Genomic DNA, 17,859 nt, shown 5'->3' on the forward strand with positions numbered 1-17,859 from the left:
CTTGCAGCGCAGCTGATCAGGAGCGGGTCCTCACAAGGTCACACAGAATAGGTCTATACACACCAAAGTTGTAACTGTCCATCCGTGTCACCAGACGTTCTCGTTACCTACTTTGACTTGCCTAATAGATACGCAAGTGGTTGTAGTAGCAAAAAAGTTCCTTCTTCAAGAATATCGATAGCAACACTGACTCTTTGCTTCAGAAGGCAGAGAAGGTACTAGAAGAGTGATGATAGGGTGGTTAATGTTTGTTGTTGTTCATGCAGGCACCATAACCATCTTTCATTATTCTATGCCCAACGAAAAAAAATTACCCCTTATTTTCTATGTTAAGCAAGATAAGAAGAGATATTCAAGAAATACTTACAAAAATGGAAGAAATCGAAAATACCTGAGAAAGGCAAATAGAAATAATACTACTTTCTGTACAAGTTGACACACAAGAACATTAAAAACGAACGCAGTACACACAACGTTTAACAGAGCATCAAAATAATAATTTAAAATTATTAACTGGTTTTAGGAGACCAGATTACCAACAAGAAAACTGATCAGTAAGGCACTGACACAAAAACCAAAACCACGAATACAAGAAAGGAAAACAATTTCTTAACAGTTCCACAAAAAGAAAATACAAAAAGTTAAACGAAAGTACCTTGTAAGCATTGGATATTGCCTCGTAAAGCGATATCCATTACAGTGTTACTCGCTGATGTTCCCACATGTACAGTAGTGCACGCTCGCTTACCACTGGGAACTGTACCACTGTTAAAATGCGATTACACGAGTGCGCCTTGCGCCTAATCGCCGTACGACTGTGCTTTCCCCAGACGCAAGTAGAGGCATGCCTGTAGGTGCAAGCGACTTCCTCAACGTGTGCGTGCGAATGATGCCATCCACACCTGTGTTTACGCCGGCTGCCTCTACTTCCGTACCAGTACGGCGACTACCCGCAAGACGCACCGGTGTAAACGCACGTTTAGCTGTGAGTAGTAAGCACAGAATCACTCGAGTAAACGATCGGGAATTCTGGCGCTTGGTTTCTAGCAGAGAACGTCCTCATGGTCGTGGTTAGTCTCCGGGCTGCCACAGGGGAAGTCAGCCAAGTCAATCTACGATGACCCAAACGCTCAAGATTGGCAGCGTCACGGCAGTGCAGGCGTTGCTGAAGGGTGTAGGCTCCTGTGCTCTAGTGGACCAGGCTGTATTGGCCGAGATCCACTGCTGGTTCGACGAGCTGCTGGTATGTGCCAGTCCCAAACGAGTGGTTTGTCACTGTGACATGCTCTTGCCCATGCTATTCCTCTCCGATCAGCTGTACACTCAAATGTAGACTGCTGGGGTCGGTTAGCTGATTAGTTCATGACGCTCCTGACGACAACGGAGCTCTCGTCGGACACAGCAGTGGTGTTGCAGATCGCCCAACCAATCTGATCCTCCCAACGGCTCACGCCAGGATGGCGAAAACTTATGATCACACAACCATGTTTCACTGCCAGGACACTTGCAGTGCTGCACGTTTATCAATCCTTCTCGCTTTCTTATTGGGTGATTTAAAGTCTTCCGTTTGTGTTTTCGTTTCGTAGCAAACAGGTACTGGTTTCATCGCTGTGCTTCCCGATCATGACCCCTTGTCTGTACAGAACTCTGTGAAATTCATTGTACATGCACTGAAGCGCCAAAGAAAATAGTATAGGCATGCATATTCAAATTCAGAGATATGTGAACACAGAGCAAATGCCGTTGTGGTCGGCAACGCCTACATCAAACAACAAGTGTCTTGCGCAGTTGTGAAATCGGTTATTGCTGATAAAATGACAGGATATCAAGATTTAAGTGAGTTTGAACGTAGTGCTATAATTCGCGTACGAGCGATGTGATATAGCATCTCCGACGCAGTGACGGAGCGGAGGTTTTCTCGTACGACCATTTCATAAGTGTATCGTGAATATCAGGAATCCGGTGAAACACCAAATCTCCGACATCGCTGCGGCCGGAAAATGATCATGCAAGAACGAGACCAACGACGACTGAAGAGAGTAGTTCAACGTGACAGAAGGCAACCCTTCCGCAAATTGCTGCATATTTCAATGCTGGGTCATAACAGTGTCAGCATGTGAACCATTGAATGAAATATCATAGGTATGAGCTTTCAGAGCCGAAGCCCCATAAGTGTACCCTTGATGAAAGCACTACGCAAAGCTTTACGCCTCTCCTGGACCCGTCAACACCGACATTGCACTGTTCATGACTGGAAATATGTTGCCTGGTCGGACGAGTCTCGTTTCAAATCGTATCGAGCGGATGGATGTGTACGTGTATGGAGACAACCACTTGAACTCATGGACTCTGCATGTCAACAGAGGACTGGTCAAGATAGTGGACTCTGTAATGGTGTGAGGCGTGAGCAATTGGAGTGGTATGGGATCCTTGATACCTCTAGGTACGGCTCTGAGGGTGACAAGTACATAAGCATCCTGACTGATCACCTGCATCCATTCATGTCCATTGTGCGTTCCGACGGACTTCGTCCATTTCAACAGGACAATGCGACACCCCACAGGTCCAGAATTACTACAGAGTGGATCCAGGTACACACTTTTGAGTTCAGATACTTCCGCTGCCATCAAAGTCCCCACACATGAACATTATTGAGCATACACTATGTGATCAAAAGTATCCAGACCCACCCAAAAACATACGTTTTTCATATTAGTTGCACTGTGCTGCCACCTACGGGCAGATACTCCACATCAGCCACCTCACTAGTCATTATACATCTTGACGGATCAGAATGGGGCGCTTCGTGTAACTAACGGACTTAGAACATGGTCAGGTGATTGAATTTCACTTGTGTCATATGTCTATATGCACACTCCTAAATATCACTAGTTCCAATGTTTCCGAAGTGATTGTGAAGCGGAAACGTGAAGGGACACGTACAGCACAAATACGTACAGACCGACCTCGTCTGTTGACTGACAGAGACCGCCGACAGTTGAAGAGGGTCGTAATGTGTAATAGGCAGACATCTATCCAGCCCATCACACAGGAATTCGAAAATGCATCAGGGTCCAGTGCAAGTACTATTACAGTTAGGCGGAGGGTGAGAAAACATGGATCTCACGGTCGAGTGGCTGCTTGTTAGCCACACATCACACCGGTAAATGCCAAAGGACGCTTCGCTTGGTGTAAGGAACGTAAACATTGGACGTTTGAACAGTGGAAATCCTTTTGTGGAGTGACGAATGACGGTACACAATGTGGCGATCCGATAGTAGGGAGTAGGTATGGCGAATGCCCGGTGAACGCCGTCTGCCAGTGTGTGTAGTGCCAACAGTAAAATTCGGAGGTGGTAGTGTTATGGTGTGGTCTTGGTTAGTTAGTTAGTTGGTTGCATGTTCCATTGATCAATCGCATGGTACGGTAGCCGTTATGATGTGGAACGTGTCAAGTGCACAAGAAATGCACATATGAAACAAGATTTTTTAATATGTATATTACAAAACAGAATTAATGATTAATGTTTCTATTATTTACCCCATTCCCTTAAATGTCACAAAATGCATATACTATATCTATAGATTTATTTTTTCCTATTCAAGAGATCATCTATGGTATAGAAGGAGATATCAAGTAGATATGATTTCAATTTATTTTGAAGCTGTTACTACTGTCTGCCAGACATTTTATTTCATTTGGTAATTTGTCAAAATTTTTATAGCAGAGCATTTTACCCCTTTCTGTGCCAAAGATAGGTTGAGTAAGGGATAATGTAAGTCTTTCTTTTTTCTGGTATTATAATCATGAACGTCACTGTTGTTTTTAAACTGGTCCATCTTGTTGAGAACAAATTTCATTAATGAGTAAATGTACTGTGAGGCTGTTGTAAGAATTCCCAATCTTTTAAAATGATGGCTACTAGATGTGCGACTATGAGCCCCACACATTATTCTACCCACTTTCTATTGAGCAGTGAATAATTTTTGTCTAAATGTTGAGTTACCCCAAAATATTTTTCCCTATGACATCAGAAAGTGAAAGTACGCAAAGTATGTTAGCTTACTATTTTATATATCCTCAGAATCGGCAATTGTTCTGATTGCAAAAGTTGCTGAACCTAGTCTCTTTAGAAGATCCCAAATATGGATTTTCCAATTAAGATTCTCATCTATGTGTACACTCAGTAACTTATTATGCTCTACCCTGTCTACTGACTTCTGTTGATGTGTTATTGAAGGAACTGTACTTTTGCAGCAGAAAATTGGATGTACTGTGTTTTTTCAAAGTTCAGAGCAAGCTCATTTGCAGAAAAATAATTAATGTCTTTTCCAAAGACCTTATTTGTATTATTTTCAACTGGAGTTCCTTTTACTGGGTTAATAATGATGCCTGTGTCATCAGCAAACAGTGTCAATTCAGTTTTCTGTTTCAGATAGGAAGGGAGGTCGTTCACATATATCAAGAACAGAAGGGGACCCATGATTGAACCCTGTGGAACATCTAATTTAATTTCACCCCATTTAGATGAAGTGACAAACTTATTTAAATCATTTGAGCCATATAAGGAAACTTTTAGCTTCCTGGTCTGTAGGTACGACTTAAACAATTCATATGTTATTCCATTTATACCATAGAACTGTAATTTCTGTAACATAATGTCATGGTTCACACACTCAAATGCTTTGGACAAGTCACCGAAAATTCGTATTGGTGACATTTTACTATTTAAAGACTCTATTATGTGGACAGTGAAATTTTATATTGCTGTCTCAGTGCAACAGCATTTTGGAATCCGAACTGTGATTTACTAAGTATCCCATTACTGTTGAGATGGCTAGCCACTCTTTAGTCCATTACTTTCTCGAAGATTTTTAAAAATACTGTAAGCATTCATTCATGGAAGCTTGCACGTCTTGTTTTGCCTGGCACTATCTAGGCAAAGGCCTACATTGATGTTTTAAGCAACTCCTTGCTTCCCACTGTTGAAGAGCAATTCCATGATGGCGATTGCATCTTTCAACATGGTCAAGCACCTCTTCATAGCGCACGGCCTGTGGCGGAATGGTTACACGACAATAACATCCCTGTAATGGAGTGGCCTGCACAGAGTCCGGACCTGAACCCTATAGAACAGCTTTGGAATGTTTTGGAACGCCGACTTCGTGCCAGGCCTCACCGACCGACATCGATACCTCTCCTCAGTGCAGCACACCGTGAAGAATGGGCTGCTATTCCCCAAGAAATCTTCTATCACCTGATTGAACGTATGCCTGCGAGAGTGGAAGCTGTCGTCAAGGTTAATGGTGGACCAACACCATTCTGAATTCCTGCATTACCGATGGAGAGCACCACGAACTTGTAAGTCATGATACTTTTTATCACATAGTGTATCTGGGATGCCTGGCAACGTGCTGTTCAGAAGAGTTCTCCACTCTGTCGTATCCTTACGGATTTATGGACATCCCTGCAGGATTCATGGTGTCAGCACCCTCCAGCACTACTTCAGACATCAGTCGAGTCCATGTCACGTCGTGTCACATGGAAAATATTGAAATAAACGATATCGGAATTGAAAAACAACTGCTATCACTTAGTAGCGGAAAAGCATCCGGACCAGACGAGATACCCGTAAGATTCTACAGTGATTATGCTAAAGAACTTGCCCCCTTTCTATCAGCAATTTATCGTAGATCTCTGGAAGAACGTAAAGTACCTAGCGACTGGAAGAAAGCGCAGGTCGTTCCCATTTTCAAGAAGGGTCATAAATCAGATGCGAATAATTATAGGCCTATTTCGCTTACGTCAATCTGTTGTAGAATAATGGAACATGTTTTATGTTCTCGTATTATGACGTTCTTAGATAATACAAATCTCCTTCATCATAACCAACATGGATTCCGCAAACAGAGATCATGTGAAACTCAGCTCGCCCTATTTGTCCAAGAAATTCACATTGCCGTAGACACTGGCGAGCAGATTGATGCCGTATTCCTGGACTTCAGGAAGGCATTTGATACGGTTCCGCACTTACGTTTAGTGAAAAAAATACGAGCTTACGGAATATCGGACCAGGTTTGTGATTGGATTCAGGATTTCCTAGAAGAAAGAACACAACATGTCATTCTTAACGGTTCAAAATCTGCAGATGTAGAGGTAATTTCGGGAGTACCGCAAGGAAGCGTGATAGGACCTTTATTGTTTACAATATACATAAATGACTTAGTTGACAACATCGGTAGCTCCGTGAGGCTATTTGCAGATGACACGGTTGTCTACAAGAAAGTAGCAACATCAGAAGACTCGTACGTACTCCAGGAAGACCTGCAGAGGATTAATGAATGGTGCGACAGCTGGCAGCTTTCCCTAAACGTAGATAAATGTAATATAATGCGCATACATAGGGGCAGAAATCCATTCCAGTACGATTATGCCATAGGTGGTAAATCATTGGAAGCGGTAACGACCGTAAAATACTTAGGAGTTACTATCCGGAGCGATCTGAAGTGGAATGATCACATAAAACAAATAGTGGGAAAAGCAGGCGCCAGGTTGAGATTCATAGGAAGAATTCTAAGAAAATGTGACTCATCGACGATAGAAGTAGCTTACAAAACGCTTGTTCGTCCGATTCTTGAGTATTGCTCATCAGTATGGGACCCTTACCAGGTTGGATTAATAGAAGAGATAGACATGATCCAGCGAAAAGCAGCGCGATTCGTCATGGGGACATTTAGTCAGCGCGAGAGCGTTACGGAGATGCTGAACAAGCTCCAGTGGCGGACACTTCAAGAAAGGCGTTACGCAATACGGAGAGGTTTATTATCGAAATTATGAGAGAGCACATTCCGGGAAGAGATGGGCAACATATTACTACCGCCCACATATATCTCGCGTAATGATCACAACGAAAAGATCCGAGAAATTAGAGCAAATACGGAGACTTACAAGCAGTCGTTCTTCCCACGCACAATTCGTGAATGGAACAGGGAAGGGGGGGATCAGATAGTGGTACAATAAGTACCCTCCGCCACACACCGTAAGGTGGCTCGCGGAGTATAGATATAGATGTAGATGTAGGTATTGGGCAGGTGTACTAGTTTCTTTGGCTCTTCAGTGTATTTTCAGGTATTCTGTTTTATATTTACCACCGTCCGCTGAATTGGTTGGAATAAATGCTTTCATATTTTTTGTTTCATATAAAATAGATTCTGGTTTAGCTGGATGGTGTTCTGTGCCTGCTTGTATATTTATTCCTGCTTACGAAACCATATGTGAACTCATCGATTTAAATGAAATGCAAATAAATTGTATCTATTGAACGTTATTTTTGTTCACATCCATTTTTGATAAGATGACATGCTGAAAAGCAATGCCTCTGAATGTCTAAATTCCACATTTTTACTCTCCATTTCTACATATTTATTTCTCAACATAGTCGCCTTGGTGACGAACACATTTCTCCCAAGTGGGAATCCCAGTTCTATTTTGGTATTTCATGGAGAGTTTCCTTTTCAAGACTCCAGAAACGTTTCCAATGAGCACTTTACCATTAAGACTACGAGGCTCCCCTATGAATTATAAATGAAAAATGTTATTATATAATAACATGAATACGGATTTTCGTGCTATATTTTGCCTTATTGGAAGTTCACTGCCTGGCAACTAGAAGCGCTGCTATCTTTTTCTGCTTCTGTATCATAACATGACAGTGCACACCTTACATTTTAGTCTTCTGTTGTCACACTGCCCTTTACCTTAGATTGCAGTTAGGGCACCAGCCTCTAATGTATCCTTCTCCATGAGGCGCTTCCAAATGCTTGTGCATAACTATAGAAGTTAGTTATGTCTTTCTCTCCCGGAACATCGCATCTAATGTTGTAAAGGTGAAAGATAATCAAACATTGTACTCATATTTATTCCAGACAGGAATGGATTACGGTAGTGAGGAAATCTCTCAATGTAATAAACCTACCTATAACCAAAAACAATTTCTCATTCTATTGTGTATAACTATTAAAAATTTAGGAAGGGAGTAATATTTGTTACAAAGTCAAGTAAAAATAAAGAAAATTCTTAATATATTAGCTTGACAAGAGTAAACAGTGAACATTACAACGCTATCCTCAGTGTTGGTGCTTTTTTTATTTCGACAGACTTATGTTCCAAATTGACAATGACTAGTAAGTTACCTTCTCACACCACAATAATAAATACATTGTTATCACCAGAAATCTGCTCCGTTACCCACACTTCTGTCTACACTCATGACTACACCAGATCAACATTTCAATCAAAAAAATATAAAAGTCCGTGGAGCAAGCTTGTGACCAGGCTATAGGCTTTGCTGCTGGTAGACTGCAGCCTTTCTTCGTTAGTGTGCATTGCGGAGGGTCTTGGCAGCGATTTAATTCCTGGCAAAAGACAACGGACCTGGATGATTACTGGTGGGACGGAAATGAGAGGAAATCCGCTCCCCTACCTGGGACTGAACCCAAAATCTCTAGACTTTAGTGCTCTGCCGCTAACCTAAAAATGGAACAGTTAGTAGAACAGCCATCCATATGCACTATCTTAATGGTCCTACAGCAACACAACTGAATACCGGGAGAAATATTGTACCTGCCAAAAAGGTTGGTGTGAGAGGTGAAGTGAGTTGTGTTTCCAATTTAAGCATCTTTTAATGACCGTTTTGGTTAAAATTGTAATATAAATTTACGCTTGCAGACTTTGAAAATTGTCACATTTAACCAGCCATCTTAAGTAAGCTATTATTTACATGACGGTTATTGGTACGCACTTATGGTTTTGTATCGGTAACACATTGATCGAGTTCGGCACTTTCTCTGCTACATCAGCTACTCTTACGTCTCCGCCTGTGGTCTTCAGAGCGAGTTCGGCTCAGCCACTTAATAGCGAGGACGTGTCTGCCTGTAGTTGGTCAGGCTGGATTGTGGCAGTCAGTTGGAGTGTGTTTTCCCCCCTTGCGAGCAGCCAGACAGTGCTGGCCAGGAAGTGGTCACTGGAAGTTGTATCTGATAGTCTGACCGTTACCTGATGTATTTTGTTTTGGCAGTGTTGTGGGTAGAAGTCGTCACATTGCTGTGAAGCAGTAAGGAGCATCGCAACAATAAGATGCACTGAAAGTAGGAGGGACAGCTATGCAGGAGTCAGTAATGACTTCGTATCGAGGACGCGAGAAACCAAGCACTTACCGCTCCTCTCTATTTTCCTGCTCAGCTACAAAAAGTAATGCGTACTTTTCCTTTACGGCTTGGAGTGTTTCATTGGAGCAGAGTTTTGCTTAATTTTGATTGTTTAATTTGTAACAAACTGGCTATGATCAATTTGTGTCGGATCTCCCTCTATTAATAATAATAATGAGCGTATGTCATTGGTTGCCGGGAGACCCCTCGCGGGGCGGTTCGGCCGCCGCTCCACAAGTTCTTTGACGCAACTACGGCGACTTGCGAGTGGATGAGGATGAAATGATGATGAAAGACACACAACACCCATTCACCTCAAGGCAGAGAAAATCCCTGACCCCGCCGGGAATCGAACCCGGGACCCCGTGCGCGGGAAGCGAGAACGCTACCGCAAGACCACGAGCCGCGGACTACCTGTATTTATGATCTGAATTTGACTCATGATCGGCTCTAGTAAGTCTTTATTTCATTCACCAAAGATATGTTGCACTTTTCATGCCATTTTCGTAGTGTATTAAGGGCCTAATCTTTGTACGACAATGCTTAGAGCAATAGGTGTTCGTACATTAATCACTTGAACTATGGAAGGCACTTATAACGTTTGAAGTACAACAATAAACGTATATTTAGGATAAATCTCATGCCTTTATTTCAAATTTTCTTTGTCAGTATATTTAATTAACGGAAGATCAGTTTTATCGTATAGTAGGAAGAGAAAGTGTGAGACGTAGTCCAACGACTGTGTCGATGTGGTTAAACTAAATACTCTAGTACCTAATCCGAGTCAGCTGTTTCAATCGATAACTATTTCTGCTCGTAGCAGGTACTCACAAAAACAACTTTTTGGATCAGTAATTATTTTCAAGTCGGGTAAGATAAGTCAATTCAAGGGCCTAGGGATAGCGGTTTTATTCACTTGTTTTGTGGTGTTGTAGCGTCACGAGATCTTTTTGACGGTGTATAACAAATCTATATATGAAAACATTAATATCAGTTTCCGTTTTGCTAATCTAGGAGATATTAAATTAAACAAAACGTTCCGTTGAGGTACATAAGTATTGGTGTCTGTAGAACTACAAGTGAAAGTAATCAGGTTGCCTTTTGTTGATTTGGGCTTTTGTTATTTTTGAAAGAAGTGTATATAGATCCACACTATTTCATAGATGTCCTGCAACTTTTATTACTGTAGTATGTAGCAACACTAACCATGTTAGCCGGCCGGTGTGGCCGAGCGGTTCTGGCTGGCTCTGAGCACTATAGGACTTAACTGCTGTGGTCATCTGTCCCCTAGAACTTAGAACTACTTAAACCTAACTAACCTAAGGACATCACACACATCCATGCCCGAGGCAGGATTCGAACCTGCAACCGTAGCGGTCGTGCGGTTCCAGACTGTAGCGCCTTTAACCGCTCGGCCACTCCGGCCGGCCGAGCGGTTCTAGGTGCTTCAGTCTGGAACCGCGCGACCGCTACGGTCGCAGGTTCGAATCCTGCCTCGGGCATGGATGTGTGTGATGTCCTTAGGTTAGTTAGGTTTAAGTAGTTCTAAGTTCTAGGGGACAGATGACCTCAGATGTTACGTCCCATAGTGCTCAGAGCCATTTGAACCATTTAACCATGTAAGCTGCCCTATATGATGTGGTAAACCTAACATAGACGACTTTAATACTGGGCTCTTCTTTGCAACAGATTTTTATGTTAATTTCATGTACAGGAACCTGTTTGGTGGATGATAAATTCAGAGTAAAATTACAATTTGCTCTGTTCTCGGAACTGTATGATTGACAAGTCACTAACACATAAGGCACAAAACTTTCGAGGACGTGTTTAAATGGCGGTTTGTACTTTATATTTGAATTCTTGTACATGTTACAGAATGGAATGGTGGTGGGTCTGTATCAAGTGCTTATCTTTGTCATCTCCATTTAGAAAAAAAAAAAAAAAACCGTAATATTAAAACGAATAAGATGGTGTACTATACAATACACTTAGATGTACACGAATTACAGATGAACTGTAAAAGCTGTTTGACTTTCACGAATAATCTTTTAAAACATAACTTAAATCACGAATTATGGACTTGTTGATTTTATTCCTTCAATACTAGGTATCATGTCGGCAACAAGTTTCCTTCAGCGAACTAGATCAGCTGCCAGGTTTTCAGATTCCTCTCAGTTCATGTCCACGCACTGAAGACTCTTGAAAAAACCTAATTCCCGGATATTTAATGGCAATACATTCAGGCGACATCAGTCATTGAATATCGATATGCACATATACAGATGGCGGTAGCATCACGAACACAATGCATAACAGAGCAGTGCATTGGCGAAGATGTCTTTTGTACTCAGGTGATTCATGTGAAAAGGTTTCCGACGTGAGTCTGGCCGCACGACGGAAATTAATAGATTTTGAACGTGGAATGGTAGTAGAAGGCAGACGCAAGGGACGTTCCATTTGGGAAATTGTTCAGTATTCTGAGAATCACGGTGTCAAGAGTGTGCTGAGAACACCAAACTACAGGCATTATCTCTCACCACGGACAACGCTGTGGCCGAAGGCCTTCACTTAAGGAACGAAAGCAGCAGCGTTTGCGTAGAGTTGTCAGTGCTAACAGACAAGCAACACTGCGAGAAATAACCGCAGCAATTAATGTGTGACGTACGACGAACGTATCCGTTACGACACTGCGGTGACACTTGGTGTTCATGAGCTGCAATAGCAGACGACTGACGCGAGTGCTGTCGCTAACAGCACGACATCGCCAGTAGCGCCTCCGCTGGGCTCGTTACAATATCGGTTGGACCCTAGACGACTGGACTGTGCAATGATGTGGGCTGTGTTTACATAAAAGGGACTGGATACTCTGGTCCAACTGAACCAATCAATGACACTAAATAGTTATGTTCGGCTACTTGGAGACCATTTGCAGCTGTACGTGAACTTCATATTCCCAAACAACGATGGGATTTTTGTGGATGACAATGTATCTTGTCTTCTAGCCACAATTGTTCGCGACTGGTTTGAAGAAGATTCTGGACATTTCGAGATAATAATTTTGCCACCCAGATCAGCTGATATGGATCCCATCGTACATTTATGGGACATAACCGAGAGAGAGTTCAGTTCGTACACAAAATCCTGCACCTGCAACTCTTCCTCAATTATAGACGGCTACAAGGGCAGCATGACTCAATATTTCTGCAGGGGACTTCCAAGAACTTGTTGAGTCCATGACACGTCGAGCTGCTGTACTAGGCCGGGCAAAAGGAGATCCGTCACGATATCAGACCATCTCTTCTCAACACTCCATTATTTGAGAGGGATCCGTCATGATATTAGAACATATCTTCTCAGCACTTCATCATTTGAGAGACGGTCATGATAAATAATTTGCAGAATTCGTCTCAAGCATTATCGGTGAAAAATATTGAACTTGTGTACTCTCTTTTTCCAGGTCCCACGTGCATATACGACCATCGGTAGGCTGATAGAGGAGTACAGCCGAAGCTGTGTTGACAAGACGAAAGACTTTGCCATACACAGAGAGAAGGGTGGTATCTCTGCAACTTGTACTTTCGGCTAATTTTCCTTTTTTCGGTATTTTAGCACTGATGCCACGCCTCCAGTCTTCTGGGACTTGCCAACAGGTATTGCACAGTTTAGTAAGATGATGAATTTGGTCGGTGCTTCCATACTTCAGAAATGCAGCTGTGATTCCATCCAAAACAGCTGTTGTACTGTCTTCAAGTGTTGTGATTGCTGGGCATACCTCTGCTTCTGTGATATCATCTGTTTTTATTACTAGCTCTCAACGTTTTGGCTCCGTTTCAAAATTTTATTTAGTAGGTTGGCCTGGTTTAAGGTTTTATTAAGGACTCAATCCATCGGGTAGCTAGTTCACGTTTTGCAATCTAAAGTTTGGCACTTTTATTCTTTATGGGGCCATTTGCAAGTCTATGAGCCCGAGTAAGCTCCCTTTCTGTTGAAACCACTCCTTCTTTTCGGTTCTACAACTGCTTTTGACACGGCGGTCTAACTCGTCATATTTTCGTTTCGCTATTTGAAGCTCTTCTTGAACCTCAGCTTGTTCAGTCCGTCGCTTTCCCATCTTCCTTTCGTCCATTACAAGCCAAATATAGTCTTGAATTCATAGCTGGTTTCTTATTCCCCTCCGTTGTCCATTTGTATCTTCAGTACTGGTGAAAGGGGTCTGTCTCTTTTACTATCGTGATTTTCAGGAAGTTTTCACCACAAATGTGAGTGAAGTTGAGAGCTTGATAGATGTATTTAACGACTGTAATATCGGTATGATCATATTCTTTGTAAGACTGAGAGACCAGAGATGTTGGTCAAGGTAATTCAGTGTGTATTCCACAGTCTGTCAATGTACTTGGTTTGAAAAGGATGGAAGATGTCCTGTCATGTAGTGGAGGCAACATTATTTAGAAAGTATTTTGTAATAATATGTTTTCGAGGAAAGACGTTGAGCACATGAGATTATATTAATGGAAGAATGGTAAACATCAGCTTTTAAGATACTTCAGATTTTTGTATCTTTTACGGTGTAGTTTCTTATTGTTAGAACATTGCGTATGGTTGAAGCTTGCTGTAGAAATTTTATAATGTAACATATGGTGTTACCTTATAATTGAAACAAGTGTCAAGGAGGGCAATTGTACGCGAGAGAGTTATTAAGACATATTCTGCTAACTTGTCTAGGAGTAAGAACTTTATGAAAAAGTGTATTGTAGTCATGGCTTCATGAAGCATAAACTTGGAGACTTTGTTCTCATTTAACAGTCGTTTAGATTAGTTCCCCAGTTTCATTTTTACTGTCATGATTGTTTTCAAATACTCGCATTGCACGTCGCGAGCTGTGTACTGAGAAGCATTTTATAAAAATTAGTAAGATAATGTCTTGCATTGCACATCGCAAGCACGGTAAATCAAATTTTATTTTCACAGGCACATCAATATTCCTCATAGGAATAAGTAGCAGAGCAGACGAGCGTTCCATGCGCACAGGTAGACCACTAAAGTGAATTACCATCATGGTTCATGTCCACTACAAGGCACAGTGGTTGTCATAGCGTATTTGTGAAAATGATGTCATATCAGTTCAGAGACGTTATATCAGTACGGACATGACAGTGGCGTGAACAATGCAAACATGAGGCGACTGGATATGAACCGTGATTTTTACTTTCAAAATCTTTTCTTAAAGAATTTACTTTATTTACTAGAGAATCTTCAAGAACATTAACACATTTAACCACTCGATGAGCGTGGAAGTATTGCCAGGAAGTAACTGATGGAAAATGAAATTACTTTTAACAAATGTGAATTTTATTCCTAAAAGCTTTTTCAAAAACAGATTTAAAATTATAAGCAGAAAAGCACCTTCGAAATATCAAGTTACAATTTTATTTAGGGGCAGAGAGAAAAATATTAACAGTATGAGCCTTCGGGCTGAGAAGCTTGCCTGCTCCCTTTCAACACGGCCCTAGTCATGTCCGCTCACAACAACCTCTGAAAGAGTACACTGGTGCAAATCTGCAATACATCAGATTACTTTAAACTAAAATTTTTTAACAACTCACACAAACACGTAAACTATGCACCGCGTAAGAGGGATGAAAATGGTACAAAGCTCAAATTATTTGCCACCGAAAGTGCAATTTTTTTAAAGGGCTCTTACGGTGTAAGTGTGGCAACCTTATAACCTAAAATGACTATATAAATAAAACCAATAAAATGCAGACTTATACAAAATGTACAACGTGCTCTACATTACACATATACCACCTCGCAAGGTGATAGGCAAGATAAAAACATATTTCAAGAATTCGGCCTTTAAGCAATAAATTCGTTAACACCCAATCCGACAAGCATGATAGAGGCAGCTATTAACGTATGGCAGATTGACAGGGGGAGGGGGGGGGTTACTAAACAACCCGAACCGCAGATTGCTCTAATCCTCCCCAATTCCACAAGGGAAAAACGGGCCACCAAATTCTCAAATAACCACCTTCCCGCGGGTGGTCAAACGGAGAAGAATGGTGGGACGACCCCAAAACAAAGCGGCTGGTGACCTCACCAAGAAAACAAGTAGAATTTAACAAGTAAATGAAACAACATATCCCCGATCACTTAACTTCTAATAAACTGCGATTTCTGGAGAAGATCTGGCGCAGCACCTCCAACGCTCTCCCGAACCGCCCGCCGCCAGCCGCTTCAACGGACTCAAGAAGTCGTGCCGACCTCCCGTCTCTCGGCGTCGCAGCTCGCCCCGGCAAACCGATGTCGTTTCGCTCCTGTTGCTCTCGTATGAACCACGAAGCCACTACCCATTTCCATACGGCGCTGCCCACTGGACGCACGTGGCGACCTCACATGCGCTGACGCTCAAGGCGGACAAGTCATCTCGTGTCTCAGTGCGTGACCGACCAACCGACCGATCCAACCCCCAATGACCGTTGCCCGAGCAACTCGAGCAGACTGGCGGCCTAACGCGCAGACTGTTGCAGGAACTCAGCCCCGACCGGGCGACCACTAGCTGAGTTTTGTTACTGGCGGAGTGGCTAGACTCTCATTTTCTGGCTTTAAAGTTTGATCCAAACGACAGAAAGACACTAACTGCCGCACAAATGCAAACGAGAGACAGACCAGCAACTGGTAACACGAGACTGACCTAGCCTCACTCCGACTGGCCGACTCAGACTCCTAACTGCCGAGCTCATAGCGCCCCTTAAATGCACGTGAACAGGCATCCTTTCCCCTTTCCCACCAGAGGGAGACACCAAACTTGCGATTGCCACAGCGGCGCCACCGCCAGAAACGGTTGGCGACTGCTTTACACTACGCGCCGCGGCGCGCTCTTCAAAATAGCAAATTTTAGCACTGCTCAGATTTTCTCTTCTTTTCGGTGTCAAAATGGTGAACCCAGCTTTTATAATTTGTCAGAATGTTGTTAACGAGCCCATCACCCTCAAAACGCCAAAGTAATTGTTGAGATGCGTCCAGTCTCCACCGTTTCACGTCAGGAGTCAGTATTCGAGGACACACCGAGCAAACCGTTTCCTCTGTGTCAGTTCTGCAACTGTGGCCTCTCGTGATATGCCACATTACCTGACAGCTGTGTCTGAGTTATCTCACGATTTTCTCTAATGAGTTCATCAACCCGATTCCGAGGAGTCTCGTCGGTTGCCGTACGCTGTCGTCCGCTCCGAGCTGTGTCACACACGTTGAGATTAGCACCACCGTTTCCTAGATTACGAGGACAAACAGCCCAGCGTCACACATCAATGATGTCGATACAATCATGAACGTACACCGCTTTCATTATTCTGTGGATTTTAACTGGAGAAACGTTTACTGACTGAAGTTGGAAACACTATTACAGCACGCTGTTTCTCACACACCGTCGTCTGCAGCTCGTGATCTAGTAACTAGCGTTGCTGCCTCTGGATCACAGGGTTCCGGGTTCGATTCCCAGCCAGGTTGGGGATTTTTCTCTACCCGGGGACTGGGTGACTGCGTTGTCCTCATCATTTCATCATTATCGTAATTCGTGACAGTAGCTAGATTGGACTGAGGAAACACTGGATTGTGTAAAAAGTGGGACTTTGTACGGGCGCTGATGACCACGCAGTTGAGCACCTCACAATCCAAACATCATCTTCGTCATTATCGTCACACACCCTCATATCCAGTTACACACTGCTGTGTTACACGCGACAATTCGGAACCTTTTATCGGCAGAAGGTTGCAGCTCTCGTCAGCGAAGCGAGAAATTCGACCGAGTAACATGTGTGACAAGCAGTGCCTCAATCGATACTGAGAACAGAATAAAAAAAAATTGAAGTCATTACTTTACAGCACACCCTCGTACTCTAATTAAAGTGGTTAAGCGAGTAGATATGAGCTGCCATATAACGAAGAAACTAAGTAATAAAGTAAAAGTAGACCAGGATGATCAATGTCAGTAGCTCTCAAGACAATACTTCTCCCGGTGAGATATTACACACTGGTACGTATGTTGTTGAATACGGTGATTGTATCCTGTAATGGCAAAGTACTAATTATAGTCAAATGTCACTTACGGAAATGATTAAATGTTCATTCGAATATTCATTCAGTTATAACAACAGAAACATGCTATTCTGAAAAAATTATGCTGGAAAAGTTAAGCTTCGTAATATCTTCAAAATATGATTATCTGGTTGGATATAATTTCCAAAACACATATATGCAACGTATGACCTGTCATAAAGCCCAGAAATGAGTTATCTAATTTTATTAAGCAATGGTGTTTGTCAGGAGACTACTTCGTGTGCACTGTTACGAGGTACGAAGAGATGAAAGATGAGGATTTAGCATCCCGTTCTACAACGAGGTGATATCGACTGAGTTCAATGAAGACAGAGAAGGATATCTATAGTGTTCTTTCCGATGACACTATCCGAGCAGTTGCCTTAGCCGATGCAAAAAAAGTGAGAAAAAAAAATCTGTATTTTCAGATGGGTATATGACTCTTGCTCATCTTGATACAAGATGAGGTATGTGGAACAATACTATGTCTTTCTCATGAATATTTAATTTTCCTAGCGCCAAATAAATAATCATGGTTAAATAATTATATTTCCTTGAC

At 42.4% G+C, this 17,859-nt stretch overlaps 1 protein-coding gene across 1 annotated transcript in view; it reads left to right on the top strand.

Moving 5' to 3' along the window:
• The first annotated feature begins 1,117 nt into the window (after nt 1-1,117).
• LOC126260549 (apical junction molecule-like) overlaps nt 1,118-17,859 on the top strand; it is a 199,401-nt gene continuing 182,659 nt past the window's right edge. Inside the window, exon 1 of the mRNA XM_049957883.1 lies at nt 1,118-1,243. Within this exon, the coding sequence (XP_049813840.1) occupies nt 1,118-1,243 (126 nt within the window). The remainder of the gene's footprint in view (nt 1,244-17,859) is intronic.

The sequence above is a fragment of the Schistocerca nitens genome, chromosome 5 (assembly GCF_023898315.1).
Source record: "Schistocerca nitens isolate TAMUIC-IGC-003100 chromosome 5, iqSchNite1.1, whole genome shotgun sequence".
NCBI lineage: Eukaryota > Metazoa > Arthropoda > Insecta > Orthoptera > Acrididae > Schistocerca > Schistocerca nitens.